The 15,739-nt window shown below is 42.3% G+C and overlaps 1 protein-coding gene across 1 annotated transcript in view; it reads right to left on the bottom strand.

Annotated features, from left to right (window-relative positions):
• Positions 1-7,314, bottom strand: part of ERGIC1 (endoplasmic reticulum-golgi intermediate compartment (ERGIC) 1) — a 37,057-nt gene extending 29,743 nt beyond the window's left edge. The window contains exons 1-3 of the mRNA XM_010286737.1: positions 7,205-7,314; positions 6,955-7,016; positions 65-137 (exon numbers count right to left, since the gene is read on the bottom strand). Of these exons, the coding sequence (XP_010285039.1) occupies positions 65-137; positions 6,955-7,016; positions 7,205-7,314 (245 nt within the window). The remainder of the gene's footprint in view (positions 1-64; positions 138-6,954; positions 7,017-7,204) is intronic.
• Positions 7,315-15,739: the final 8,425 nt, after the last annotated feature.

Raw genomic sequence — 15,739 nt, 5'->3', positions numbered from 1 at the left:
TAAAACTGTAAAGAATCACATAGGCACATACATTCAAACAACAGAAAACATGATTTTTACTTACATTTCAGTGGCTATGAATCCGGTGAGCTCCGACAGGAAGAGAAACAGTATGAAGAGACAGCAGCAGACAGAGACTGGAAAAGAGGCAAGGAGAGGAGAAGGTTAGTTTCATATCTCTAACAAAGACAAAAATTGTTTTCACCCATGTATATTATTCCCCCCAGGGATATGCCAGACACACTTGAAAACTAACACTCTTTAGAGACAATGACCCAGACGAGGCCATCAGAGCAGTGACTTCAATGGCATGCCAATACCCAACATCCTACTGGCCACCTTAATTCTTAGGCTACCTTTTCCATCGTGATTTCCCCCTCCCCATGGCTTCTGCATTCTCCATCTCCAACACACAATGCTGGTCTGCCAGCTCTCTCTCCTTCTTGACAAAGTTGCTTGACAACATGACTTCTTTGGACCCCTTCCTCCAAATGTAATTTTATTGCTACTAAAACCTACAGGAAGGAAAAAGAATCAGCACCGCCTTACAGTTAGCTACACAGTGTTTTGTGAATTAGGAGACATTTGGTTTTTTGTCACGTTCTAAGGCTATGTGTAAGTCATCTTGCGCTACTCACTCCATAGAGCTGGTACAGCAGAGACACAGTGATAATGGACTAGTCTAGCCAATGCCTTATAATTCTCCAATTTCTACATTTGCCAATATATTGACTCTTCAGAGAGGGAAAATTCCTAGTGAAGGAACAGCAAAGTACCTGGACAAGTTCCATGTCTTTTCTAAGAATGCCAACCTAGAGTTAAAAGAAGGGAACCCAAAGTAACTGGCATATTACTAGTTACTCTTCATCAGGAAACTATTCAAAGTTGCACAGTGACATTCATGCAGCAGTGACAGTCACTGACCCACACAGGAGGGGCTGGAAGGAAGGAGAGCTGTCAATCCTATTGAGCAGGGATGATTGGAATAGACAAGGACGTGCCAACTCAAGAAGACAGGGCTGCAATGTGTGCATGTATTAAATAAAATACCCAAGTTCACCATGAATCACTATACGAAAGAGTAAACCAGGAAATGGCATGCTATTCCAGGGCTGTGACAACAGGAGTACAATCTGGCTCAGCCCTCAATCCCAGCAGAGTTGCAATGACCAAGCACTCTTTGGAAATGACCACTTTACCATAGCCGCTAATTAGGATTGAGAAATACATAAGAAAAACCCTGTTCCTCAACTTTATTCCACATGACCTATGCAGCCTGAATACCCATTCCTTCAGGAAGCTCAAAGCAACAACTGGCTGGGGAGCAATTTTATTGTACAATTGCGCCTGTCCAAACTCCCTTGGTAGAGAATGTGAGAGGCAAGGGAAGGAAAGAGGAGGTACTTAAGGCAAATACTGAGACAGACCCTCAAGTGACCTAAAGCCTTGTGCATCATTCTTCAGATTAGTCAGTTTATAGTTCTGAGGAAAGAGAAATGCGTTGCTTCCCCTTCCTCAGAGTCATTTCAAGGGTGGATTAATTTACTGACCCTCTGCAAAGCGCAAGGGATTAAAAGAGATGCCAAAAAATCCATTAGCTAGGATGAAGAAAGAGAGAAAAGGGAAAAATAAAGTCAAAGACCAGCAGGAAAATGGGAAGCAAGAGGCGATACTAATTTCTAACGAAAAATCTCATACGGTTTCACAGTTGCTTCCAATTCTTGGCTGTCCAGACACAGTAGCAGTGTGCTTCTGTAACGCAGCTAAGCCATTCCATTGGCATGGTGCACCATTCAGTGTGGGGGAGGAGCATGGCCTCCTTAAAGCACAGCAGCAAATTCTTGTAAGAACATATACACCTACGTAAGAGCACAAAAAAAGTAACCTAAGCACAAGACTAGTTCATCCAGTGTTTCTTACTGTTAATCACCAAACAGCAGAGACACAAGATCCCTCATCTCTGGCAGTATGCAGGGGAAAGCGTTTGACAGAGACAACCCTTTCTCCTTTAATTGCTTCCCATATTCCTTTCTGCTTGTTATCATCCTGTAAAGGCTAGCATCAGCTACACCTCTGTTCTCCAGCACTTCTATGCAAGCCTGGTACTACTTACTGTAAATTCTCTCCCTGAGCTTTCTCTCTCTCCCAGTTTTTTAACTATCTTCTCTGCCATTTACATCATCAAATTATCTTCTCCTTTTCCAGTATACAAAGTGTTTGCTTCCTCAAGTCCATCTTCCAATTCCACTCTTGCAGTGAAGGCTTGTGACAATACTTACAATACTACCATACTTACCAATACTGTACTTACAGTACAGTAAAATTCCACTATTCTACATCTAAAAAGTCCTGCAAAAATGCCCTGAAACACCTGGTAGGGACTTACTTTCAAAATCAGTTTTCAACCTGTAAAAGAGATTACTGAGGGTGGACATCAGAGGGGTGTATAAAATCACGAGCAGCCTGAAGGAGATGAATGGGGAAAAGCCACTCACTGTCTCTTCCAGTATGGGAACGGGAGGGAAGGGGGAGGTTAAAAACCAGAGGAGGTTTTCCTTTACGCAACACCTAACTAAATTCTGAAAATTCTTGACTATGGATGTGGAGGTTGCTTAAAAAAAGGCTAAGATTTCAAAAAGGAATCTTCTTCTGCCCTGCAGAAGAAATCCACCAAGGGTTACTAAACACAAAGGAACCACCTCTAGCTCAGGAAGTTCAGAATTGCCAACTGACCGAAGCCTGGTGAAGTGTTTAACCTGTCCTTATCCTCTTTCTCAGGCATCTGCTGCTGACCACTTCTGGCAAGAGCACAGTAGACTACATGGACATTTGCATTGACCTAACTAGCATGGCCACTCTTGTGTTAAACTCTTCTCGTACACACACGTTTTCAGGGCAGGGGGTGTCTTTGGCGTGAGACTTAACGTGAAAGCCTTATGTGTTAAACTGTCTCTAGAGCCAACATTTTTTCAGACAGAGAACGTGAGTTCTTCTCCTTAATGTGGAGCTGCACGCATATATGATGTTCCCAGCACAAGAATTTACACACACAGTGCTTCAGCTACTTATTTCATAGTGAGGGCCTTTACTTGCTTCCATGCAAATGTGCAGTTCCTGCCACCCACATTTGACAACTGCATTATATTTGGAAAAGTAAATTAAAGGCTAGGATCAGACAGAATAAAACAATTCATGCATAAAGCTTAGCTTAACTGCAAGAGCACTGCAATGTTCCCACAGAGCTCGAAGGACCATCTAAGGCAGGTTTCTTAAAACTCTAGTATGATAACACAATCAATATTATCAAAGGTTGCTGGTGTTAGACACACTGAAACACGCTGCTGTTGGCTAATCAGTAATCCCAAAAGGATGGGAAATTCTGCCAAGTCGTTTTTTCCTACACTAGCTTTGACAGCCTAACCTTTTTGTACATATCCCTTCTGAGACATACTCCATCTATGTACATTCCTGACTCCTCCTCCCCACCCCAGAAGAAATGAAAGAAACGCAAAGTGTTTAACACATCATACAAACTGAGAACGTGGATCCATGTCTATATTAAGGCATAAAATTAATAGTATTTATTATTCAATGGAGCAAACTGCTATGAAGTGCAAGAAACGGGTCTTGTTACAGATACCATGTGAATCATAACTTTGATATTTCCTGATGTGTATTTAAAACTCCAGCCTCCAAACAGCCTAGAGTATTTCTGGATAACGTTACCATGTGTGCATACAACATGTGCATGCAAACAATGCATCCACACTGACTGTTACATAGCAGGAGCACTACAGCAGCTGTCCGAGTTGCAGGCCCCTCTCTCAAGAAGTCAAGACTGCTCCTGTCCAGCCAGATGCCAACTGTCAGCCAGCCAGGGCATGTGCTGCTGCTGCCTACGTACCCAAACATGGCCAAGTTGTCACCACGTTAGTCAGGTCTGTTAGAATGGCTGTGTGCTGCCATCAGAGACACGCTACACAGGGGTGGGAAGGCCTGCAAAGGCTGGCACAAGCATCTGGTAGAAGAAGGACAACAGTGGCATGACTGACTGAGTGGCACAGGGATCACAATTCTGTCTGAAAGAAGCGATTTTTATTAAGGAACAACTAACTTCTGCACACTTTCCAGAGAAGCCCACAGCAGTGGGTATGTTGTCCTATACAAACCTCACTCCAGTAACTGCAGGGGATTGTTCTTGGTTCCTTCATTCCTACTAATTTTTAGTAGCCAGAAGGGTTATTACACAGATCTGAAATGTCTTGTATGCCACATTCACGGCAACTTTTGAAATTACAAATCCATACACAACAGAAAGCCTCAATAACCCTCCAGTTGGCTTCTGAACTTGCTTGCGTTCGAGATCACCTGCTCTTCTTCACTAAAACACCCTAGCACTTACTCTCCCTGAGCTGCTGCTTTCCTAGAAGAGTTGGCCACTTTAGCCCTGGTGGTCAGAAGCAGAGCTGGTATTTTCCGTTGCTTTTCTTCTGTAATCTAATCTGTGCCTTCTTCCCTAATAAACCTCAAACTTAAGAAAAAAAAAAAAAGTCCTTTTACAATCCAAAAGCAAATGTAGGAATCCTGTAGTAAACTCATTCCTATTCCAGAAGTGCCTTTGGCACCAGAAGTGATACCGAACTAAAGTTTCAGCAGAAATCATGTGGGAAGTGCCTAAATTAAGAGCCAGATACTATGGGCTATTTTATATCTGCTCTGTAGAACTTGGAGGACTTAAAGAAAGCCAAAACACAGTTGCAGCCATAGTCATTTTACATATTTACTAGACCTTAAAAGATTTTTTGCGAGGCAGAACCCTCCCCTACCCTCAAGTCCCCAATGTTATTACAAGCTGACTTCTCTAAAGCATTTATCACGAAAACATGCAATCTTCCCAGGCTTCAAACTGGCATGGCAATGGGCTGGTCTCATTCATGGCCTCCTACAACACATAAGATTACTGGCTTTCAAATTACAAGTCACAGGCTTGGTCAGACAGAAAGCCCATTAGGAAAGCTGCACATAAGATCCTCACATGCAAAGCCACCACAGCTTGTTGGCTGCCTGTGTGGTTCAAAAGCTTATATCTGCCTGTCTAAAAAACACTCTGACAAAAAGTAGGAGAACCAGTTAGAGAAGAAAATCAAAGCCTGAGAAGCTGCAAATAACAATAGAGAGAAATAAGTCAGCTAATAATTTTAAGTAAGAGTCACAGCCTTCAAGCCTTCCCACAACAGACTTATCACTTGAGCTGTTTACTGCAGATCAGAAAGCCTAGCACTGGATGGCCTTTGATGGTTTTTCTGTTTCTAAAACACACTCTTTTGCAGGTGATTCATAACACGACAAACTCTCAAAGGGAGCCCAGTTATAGTGTGGGAACTCTTAGTTTCCAAAACAGAAGAGAAGGCAGGATCACTAACAAGTTCAAAGTGTTCTTTCAAAACACTAAATCTCATACACCTCTAAATTAGCAAACAGTTTTATTCAAGCCCTTTGTTCACCATTTTGGCCAACCTAAAAGGGAGTCAACATGCAAGTAATTTGGTGGTCAGGAGAAGGACAGAGGACAAGTAGTCTCTGAAAGTAAATATTTAGAGTAATGTGCTATCTTCACAGAAGCACAAAATAGTTGAGGATGGCAGGGACCCCTCTGGAGGTCATCCCCTCCAACTCCCCTGCTCAAAGCAGGGTCTGCTAAAGCAGGTTGCTCAGGGCTGAGTCTAGTTGTTTTGAGTATCTCCAAGGATGGACACTCCACACCACCGCTGGCAACCTGTTCCAGTCTTTGCCATCCTCAGTAAGGAGTGTGGAGTTTCTTTAGCTCACAAAGAGCTTTCCTTTGTGCCCATCGATTCACTGGTACTGACTCAGTTCTATTTGATGCCTGCTGTCACCAAGGGATATGACATCACTCACGTCAGCAGTGACATACAAGGCTACTGACCCATCTACAAGAATGGATGAATGGAGCACAGCTACATGATCAAAGGAAGTTACTGTTCAATGGAACAGGAAAGCTGCATTAGGCGTCTAATTACGGGCTTGGCAGGATCAACCTGATCAATGTTTACCACTCCGCACGGTGTGCTCACTGCATATAATTGTGTGAAATTGCATTACTCAGCCTACAGCTTCCCTCAGAAGGAGGAAGGAAGGAAAAGGGGCCCAAGGCAAGAGATTTATATCAGCTGAAGTCTATGTATTGATACACGGGAGTGAGAGTGGATTGCTATCAGTGGTTTCTGACCAAGCAATTTTTCTTCTTTAAAAGCATGGCAAATAACAACAAAATAAGATCTCTGCTCATTAGTCCCACCTACAACATCAGATGAATCCTCTGAGTACACTGTGAGAGAACTATGTGTTTCCCAAATCATCTTCACCGCTGGCCACCACGTATTTGCCACCCACACTGCTCCTTACTGATCCAGAACCCGGATTCCCTGTTTGTAGTAGGTTTGGTTCTTCAAGACTCTTCAGCGAGCAAACACCTGGGTACACCAACTGTCAATGCAACTGTTACCAGCTGTTGTTCACACTGACGGAGGGGATGCCTAGCAGAGCAGTAAAAAAAAAAATCTGCAGTCATCCCTCCTACCAGTGTTTGGAGCAGACTCATAGCTTGTGTTCATGGGAAGACACTAGCAAAAAGCTCCCTAGCTACTTCAGTAGCTAGGAGAGTGGGTATTTCAGCACTAGCTTTTAGGAGCTCCCTTTCATGACAATGTATCTTTACCACTTTTTGTTGTTGAAATTCTGAATCCATGCAAACTACCCTGCTGTTTAGTACGATCTGACAGATTAGGCAAAATGAGCTGTCTCAGCAACAAAGGATACCCTTTCCAGTGTTTAATATCCCTTTAAAAAAATCTCCCAGAGACAGAGAAGCCAAACGATCTTTTAATTTTAGACCAGGGGGATGCAAGGACATAAAAAAGAAATGTTACTTACTAATAGCCCCTGTGTAGGTTGGCTGTGTAAGGTCTTTCGGCACCTTCCTGTAGATGTCAAACCTGAAAGAGGAAAAGCAACAGCCATAAAACAGGTGGAATATTTCAATATATTTCATGTCCCCACAGGGACGAATGATGCTGAAGTTTTTCCATCCAGCTTTCCAACATTTTTTCAGTTTGCAGAAGGGTATGAGAAGGAAAAACAAAACAAAACAAAAAATCCTTTTCCTTTTGTACAATTATGTAACCGCACTCCTTCTTGGCTCCAATTTCCAAAGCACTTCTCTCCACCTCCCTCTGCCTTGCTGTCATGGATCTGTGCAATCTGAACTGTCAGAGGTGCCAGGGAAGAAGTCATGCTGGACAAGTTTATAGACCACCGTAAAAGGAAAAGGGTACTCTACAGACTCCTGAATAGAGAGGCCTGGCAAAAAAACAGCAAGACACAACCAGTGTTGCCCCTTGTAGTTTGTATCCTGCAGTAGCCAGAAATTGGTAATACCAAAGTCAGAAATCAAGGTGCTGAGACCTACCCTTGGACACTGGGTACACAAGAGAAATTAACCCAAGAAGTTTGCTACTCCCCCAGCAAAATCTAGTTTAATATTAGACTGTTGTTTTGATTCAGTCATATCTTTTAATATCCATATGGCTCAGCTTTGCTATTTTAAATCCTTCACAGTTAAACTTTCACTGCCCTTATGAAGTTAGCTGTATTATTTCCTACAACCTTGTGTTCCTGCACATCCAGCTGCAATGCAGCTCTGACATCAGTCTTTCCACCACTCAATAAAAATTAATTAATGCATTAAAAACACACACACACCCTAGAGAAGGAAGTGACTGGTTCTCCCCCATAATAGACTTTTTTTGGATATACCACAAGTGGGTGAAATTTGATGATTTTTCCAGCCCTGGAGAGGCATGAGAGACACTGGCTTCCAAATTCTTATTCTATACTGCACCAAGATGAAACACCCCCATGTTTATTCAGTAGTTCCTACTACACCAAATATTGTACCGCGAGTTCAAAAAATAGATCATCTATCTTTTCTTTACTCTTCATCCGTTGAGATCACTTAAAACTTGGAGGCAGCCTGGATGAACAAAACAGCATTTGCTTTGCATGAGATTAGAAGGACGTTGTTGCTATGTTTCATTCAAGAGTTGAAGCTGGAAGAAGGGTAAGAGAGGGAAGAAGAGCAGTTATACAGATAGTTCACCTACCCAGCTCAAGTCCTGAACACTTTGTGTAACCACTTAACCGTTCAACAACCCAGTGCAATACGCTTGACCGAGCATGTTGCACAGGGTACGCATTGGAGCTACATGTTTTTGTGACTCTATTCACCACCATCTCCTAAATAGATTAGTAATATTCCTGAACCAAACAGTCCATTTATGGCTCTCCAGCAGCCCTGAGAACATCTGGAAAGTGCTGTTTACATTCTTTCCACATACACGAAAGCAACAGCAGCAGCAGATGGTAAAGCAACCCAGAGTAGCTGATGACATCATGGTCTCACAGGCAGAGGAAATAGCTGATCGTTCCTGCTCACAGCCCATTAAACACTGAGAGCTGGCGTCGTCTCGCCAAAGTCACAGTGATAGATCAACAAGGCTAAAACAGCTGAGAGAGAAAGAAAAAGAGAGAGCGCGCACATAAACACACACGAGCTGCTGAGTGTGAGTGAACAATTAGAAATAGGAAATAGCTCCATGCTGGATTCAGTAAAAACAGCAGCATGTGGATACTATAAAAGGAAGTTTGTTCTTACAATGAGAAATATTTACTAGTTTTAAAATTATGACCCATCACAGGATTTAAAAAAAAAAAATAAATCCAGCTTTTTAAATAACTCAGTGGAAAGTTGATGTCATGGCAGGGTTCTCTCCTCTCAGACTGCCATTTTAATCACACCCAAACACCACAAATGAAGTTTTACGTGGTGTAAGCAAGCTAGGAATGGGTAAAGACACTACAGAAAGCAATCAACGGCCCTGAGCCACATTTATCGCCTGGCTTTAGGTGCTTAAAAGGTAGTCCACCCTCTCTGTGCTATTCTCTTTCCCATCTCTTCTACCACAATGTTACGCTCCCTCTCTCTTCTACTACCATGACACATTTCTAAAAAGGCCTTTAAGCAAGTCTCTGGACCTGATTTGCCTGGAGTTGTGAGAACTCAGGTCTATACTTAAAGGCTCAAGCCTCCCTGCGAGCACAGTACGGCACATTCACAACAGTTGTCACATGAGGCTTTTAATGCACTTTAAGGATCACTTAATGCATGAGCACAGTGAGCGTATGCAGCTTGCTAAGCAAAGAACATGAGGCAAACAGCATCCCAGCCTTGAACTTACAGGCCAGAGGCACGTACGAGAAGAGTCTAGAACAACCCAGGAGGACTGCATAAAGCTTTAATGGCTTTGTTTTGTAGAATTAACACGTTTGTAGGTAAGGACAGACACTAAGGAGTAACACAGAATCAAGAATGGACAACATATGCAAAAGAGGCAGTGAGAGCAGACTGGATGGTAGGGAAGAAGGAGGAAAGCTCAGTTGAGATCTTACGGATGAATGCTGAAGCTTGAAGGATGATATCCAGAACCTGACTCAAGCAGCAGAAGGGAAGGCAAGCAGGGGAGGTGTATTTAAGCTTGCAAAAGGATGCTGAAATGATCAACACAACTAACATTAACAGCAAGGGAACAGAAAGAGACACGTTTGGAATAAGAGATAAACACTACTGGCCAGCTTTTGCTCACTGACACTTCACACCAGTAAGTCCAAGAGCCTATCAAACCAAAAGAAAAAGGACTGCATGTATCCTGGGAGAACATCCACCTGCTTGGAAAATACATGCTCTGGATTAGGAGTGTTTATACTTTGGTAAAGGAGAAACACTCTTCAGGGTACCAGGCATCTTCCACATAAAGCATTTAATACTAGCCACAGCTTGAGAAAGTACAATTTATTTGGTCTGATCCAGGATGGTGGAAACAGTAGTCGGGTTTACATGTTCTGAGAAGGGCAAGTTGGAAGCCCAAAAGGATAGCAAGACATCAAACTTGGAATAGAATGATGGAGATGCTGGCATAGCCAGCGAACAGAGCTATCTTGTTAACTCTGATTTAAACTCTGAGTTAAGAGAAGATAAAAATTGCAGAGGATTCAACAACAACTTGAAAAATGTTTGTGAGACACAATAGATCCTAGCAGTAAGTAGAGGATGGAACCCCAAAGAAGGCCTCATTAATTACATAGAATTCTAATAAACAAGTAAATCAAGCAAACTTCTCAAACAAGGCCATGAAGTTGGCAAGAGTTATTGTAACAGGAGACCCTAAGCCCCAAGAAATCAGAGATTTGGGAAAGCCATAGCTCTTATCAGACCTAAGGGTTAAAAATTGGATTAACTTCTAGACTCCACTAGGCAAACCCCTCTCCTTTCGCCACCAGCTTCTTGCCTACGTCACAGAGCTCAAAGCAATTTCAGAGGATCACTTACACTGTCCTGGGAAGAAAAAAGAATGAGGATTAGACACCACAGATGATTTGTAATGTATGAGGGAGGAGGCCATGGAGTAGTATGCATGGTAAAGGGGAACAGGTTTTACTTGCCCTCAGGTCAGATGTTCCTGCAAGCACCTGCAGTAAAAATTCCAATAAGCCTCCAGGTTCCTGAGGCATTGGTCACTTGTAAAAGTATTTGTACCCTGGGAACAGAGAGGATCCTCATGCTCTATATATTGCAAAAGGTGCCTTACAGATTTCTGTTACTGACACATTCAAAGCAGTGGAACATATTACTAAAGCTGGAGGAAGACTGGATGTTCAGGAAGGTTATACCAGCCAGCTCATAACAGAGCGAGACACGCTGTACTACACTCTGAACATCCACTTTGATAGTCTTGTAGTCATATCCGAAATGACCATGAGAAAGCAGGGTGTAGATTTACAGCATGTTAACTGCCTCGCAGTAACTGCTAAGTGAGCTCTCTTAACCTGCAGTACTGTGCAGCAGTTTGTCCCTCTTTCATGCAGGGATACATTACTTCACGCTTACAAAGCATGCACACGTAGTTTCCACTGGAAGACCAGCACGTTATTTATATCTAGCTTTTGGCAACTCTCTTCCATCACTCAGAAAGGCAAGACTTGTAAGGCAAGTAATATCTTTGAGTCAATCAACTGACATAGCTGCAGAGTGGAAACAAACTTTTTGCTAGGAAAGCTCTTGCTCCAGGTCATACGTATCCTCATAGAGGGAGGGCTGGACCTTGCAATACAAGGCTAAAGATAGAACTAGGCTGTCATCAGTGTAACAAAGGAATCTCCTGACACATCTAGTGTATCTATTGTCTTTTCTTTCAATGGAGAGCATGGTTGCAAACAAAGAAATAAAAAAGGCTGTTTGACAATGTCAGAGTTTTGCAGGAACCAACATTCATAACTAACATCAGGGAATGCTACAGTACTTTTTTCTCAATCTAATGCTGCAAGGACATAACCATAAACTTTCTCACCTCCCTGACAAGAATGTCAAAAAATTGGTCAAACAGCATTGTAAAGAGCAGCAGCACAAGGATCATTCTTAAATAGGTTCAAACAGAGAATTCACAAACCTTAGCATGATTAAGTGAGGTCTGAGGCAGAACTCTGGCTGTCTGATGGACAGGTGTGCAACAGTCTTCTCAGAAACATATAAATTACATGTTTGGTCTCATCTTATTGCAGTTGCACGAGTGGACAACAGGTAAAAGTGCAGATGGGGGCACCTCAATGGAGCTGAACAAAAGGATGGCAGATGTCAAGTGCCAGTAAGTATTAGATGGACTTCAAAAGCTCTATCTAGACTAACATGGACTGTTGCTATTCAAACATTTTTCTCCTTCGCATAGAAGTATATGCTCTTCGTGTTCACTTTTCAGGATCTCCTAGAGCCACAGAAAGCATCAAAGTGTCTAACAAGCCACAGGCAGATGCAGTCATGCTCATCTGAGTGGGACAGCCACAAACTATCATGTCCATGTCTGGCTACGCAGAGGCAATGGTAGGTCAAACCCAACAGATCGAAACAAGTTGACATCAGCCCCTGGGGTGATTCCTGACTTTCCTTTCAAATCTATGTGATTGACAGTGCAAGATGGATGACAGGGAGGGCAGAAAATGTCTACCCAAACACTGCATTTCCTTCTAGAGTAGATACTTCACATGCCTGCCCTGAGAATGGGGATGAGCTCGCTCCCTCAACAGGAGCTGCTACGGGCAGGGCTTCCTGCCAGGGCATGCTTTACATACACCTAAACAGTTTCAAGTCGAGAAATATTTCAGGAAATTAAGTAATAAACACATTATTTCAATAAAGATTACCACCTCTCCAAACAGAAAAATCCTCTCTGCCATCTCTGGAGTCTGGAAAGAGCTTCAGTAAAATACTATAGTAACACCTCTAAGATGCTGTTAACTTTTTCATGAGCAGGAAGGAAAGAACTTGAGGCAATAAAAAAAAAAAAAAGCTTGTCAGTATAACTAACTAAACGGTGGTTAAATTTGAATGTCTTGTAGCAAAGGGAAATTCTGATACCTAAAGGAGTTCCTGTCAGAGAAGGAAGAACACTAATTCCTGCTACAGTTTACAGCATTTGTTGTAACCCTCGAGCATGCCCACCCCTCCCTGGCACAAAGCAGCAATGCACCGGCCATGTCACCCGACGGGCAGACGATCAGCGTAGAAATCTCCCGTACGACTGACGCGCTGTGCGGAGTCGCTGCAAAGAGACAGCAGGTGCTTCAGCTCTGCCCTGTGGAGCACCGAAACGTAACTCTGGAGCCAGCAGCAGCGGGATGTTTTCATGTACCCTTCTGCAAGGTCTGTTTTTACTGATTTAACTATGGGGCAAGGAAAAGATTGTTTTGCAGCTCTTGGACTGTACTTTCGATTCCAGTTAATCAAGCAGCCAAGCAAAAGTGCAACACATTCACATGTGGCACTTGGTCACAGAACAGAATTCAGGCACTGTAAGTCAGCAGCAAACAGATTAATTTTCATCCCTTTCCACTCCTCAGGTGATTCAAAAATTTAGCTTTAATGCTCACAAACAGGGGAAAAGCATTTTTGTTCTTCAGGCAGCTTACATTTGTCTCCAGAAGAACGGAATATTTAAACATTAGCCTTCTTTTTGAAGCATACTGGCTCTATCGTAGGTACTTCTGCAGCATGTACTGAAAGGGGATGGTGTTTAGAGGACATGATCATTCATTACAGCAAATTACATTTCTGATGTCAGAGAGTATTAAAAAAAAAATCAATATCATGGCTGACATTCCACCTTTAGCAGGTCAGTGGTGGCGTAAATACATCATGTCATCGTGTCTTAGCAGCAAGGGTCCATGGTTGTGATTCACACAGAAGAATGTGGGTGTTGAAACAGCACTTGATTCTCCACCTCCCATATTAACCAGCTTTTAGAAGTGACATCTATTTTTCAGCAGATACCACATTTGAAGTTGAGGTCACTAATTCCTGGTGACATTACTCACTCTGAATAACGAGTCCAGTGCACAGTGAACAACTACCTTAATTTTATTACACATCAGTAGCTTTGAGATCTCTTTGAAAAAAGAGACCGCCTGCTGCTGCTGAACTAATTTGCTTCATTAACAAAGAATTACTTGAAGTCACTTGCAAGAACAACACATTTAATAGCAGAAATGTAACCTCACTATTAAGTTAACCAAACAACTGACAGTTCTACAGCAGATTTGACTAAACTAACAAAGGGGGAATTATCAAGTACTGACACAAAAAGTTAACTTTGAAAATACTATAAAGGTTATGTTGTTACTGCAACAAGAAGTTTGAAGAACTGTGGAGACAGTGTATTCCAACATGCTGCACATTGGACACCTAGTGCTGGACAAGTGCTCCTTCATTGGGAGTAGGGAGCAACATCTCCATCATAAGCTATTAGATACCATAACATGTCTCGAAGAGAAGACAAAGGGTGTGAGGGAGATGTCCCTAGGGTTTCCAAAATACAGAGGAAAACCCAGATGAGAAAAAGCCAACTGGTGAAGCCTTGCAGCCTGAACTGTCCCAAAGCACTTTTAGGGTCAGCAAAAACTCCATCCCTGATTGCTTCTTATTTGGCAAGACAGACAACTGCTCTGAGAAACAGTGTAGATTAGGCTGGCCTTTTAAGAACTATTTCATGCAAGAAATGTTTCCTTGCCACTGCACAGGGATCCACACGACTGATAAATCCATTTTCAAAACTTGTTTCCCCTTCTGCTTCTGCCCTTGTGCTGGTAATGCCCTTACCCAGTTTAGCAGCAAGTAGAACAGCCCCTGCAAACTGGAGACGTTCATGTGCAATATTGCTGTTGGTTTTTCCCATTTGTTAAGTCCTTTTTGCAAACCAAAGAAAAGTGAATCAGAGTATGGCTGCAGGCCTCAAATATCAAGAATCTGAGAAGGCTTGATGTCCATATTTCTACACACACAGGGCAATTCTTGACTAGCATAACAAAGAGCTTGCCTGTTCCTTACCAAGTCCATTCATTACGTACTCACCAGAAAATGGAGTTACAATGTGGAAGAGAGAATTTCCACTGTTACACACTGTACTCACCACATTCAAGAAATACAACAACAGAGAGGTATGCCATGCAGATTAGACACATTAACTTTCAAGAAACTCATTCTTCCAGAAAAAAGGGGCTTTTTGTCAAAAGAAGATAAAGCACTCTAGTTGTTAATTATACTGTGGTTTTTTTTTCAGATGGATAGAAAAAAAAATTCTGCCCCACGGTGCATTTCTAGGAATGTATATTCACTCCAAGCAACAACCTCAGACTGCTTTTGATGAAAGCTTCGTACACTATGGAAGGTATACAAAGAGTAAGGCAGCTCCCAAACACAACCTTGGACTGTCAAGCCTATGCAGATATCCATTTCATCTTCCTTAAGACTCATCTGGAGGCAGCTCTGTTTGATAACAGGTTGGAAAACATCTAGTGTGTTCTCTTCTTTGAGAGCATCTACCATTTAGACATTCTAAATAAATTCATTTTTAGGCCACATCCTTCTGAATTACACCAGACTCTTTAATTATTTCATGTAGACATCAATGAATCCAGCTAACTATTTCTATTTAGCTGCCACTGAAGAGACGAATCATCCTTAACTTTGAGAAGGATTAATTTTCCCTGGAGACAAGGACATAACCTTGGGATAACAAACTCTACACACTTTTATTCTTCCTCTTACAGTTTCCTATCTGCCTCCTCAAACTTTTCTGTTTTAGTGCTATATTACAGACATATGATTCAGAGGTCAGAGATGATTGGTTCAGTCATCTTTACTTGGATCCCCACAGGAGCTATGGATCTGATGCAGAGACAGCCAACCAGCTCTTCCCACAGGATTTTTATAGCTGCATCTATTTTTAAGTTTGTCATTTCACAACAGAAGAGGTACATTAGCAGTTCAGGGCACCAAGGAGGGTGTGAAGTGTGGAGAGAAGAATGAGCAACCTCAACCCCACTTCAGGAAACATGTTTAAGTGCACATGAAATGAGCTGGAACAATGGCTCTGAAGAGTTTTCAAACAGTTTGCAGTATGGGCTACTGCACAACTTTCCTTCCTCACACTACTGCTGCTACCACCTGTGGAAGAAGCATCCCTAGAGACAGCAGAAGAGTTTATGGACTATGATACATTCAGTACCTGCTGCTATTAAGACTCCTAACAGAGATACCACTTATAGTTGAGAATCC

The sequence above is a fragment of the Phaethon lepturus genome, unplaced genomic scaffold (assembly GCF_000687285.1).
Source record: "Phaethon lepturus isolate BGI_N335 unplaced genomic scaffold, ASM68728v1 scaffold7065, whole genome shotgun sequence".
NCBI classification, from domain to species: domain Eukaryota; kingdom Metazoa; phylum Chordata; class Aves; order Phaethontiformes; family Phaethontidae; genus Phaethon; species Phaethon lepturus.
Note: the sequence above shows the minus strand (reverse complement) of the source record. Positions and strands in the feature narration are given on the sequence as shown.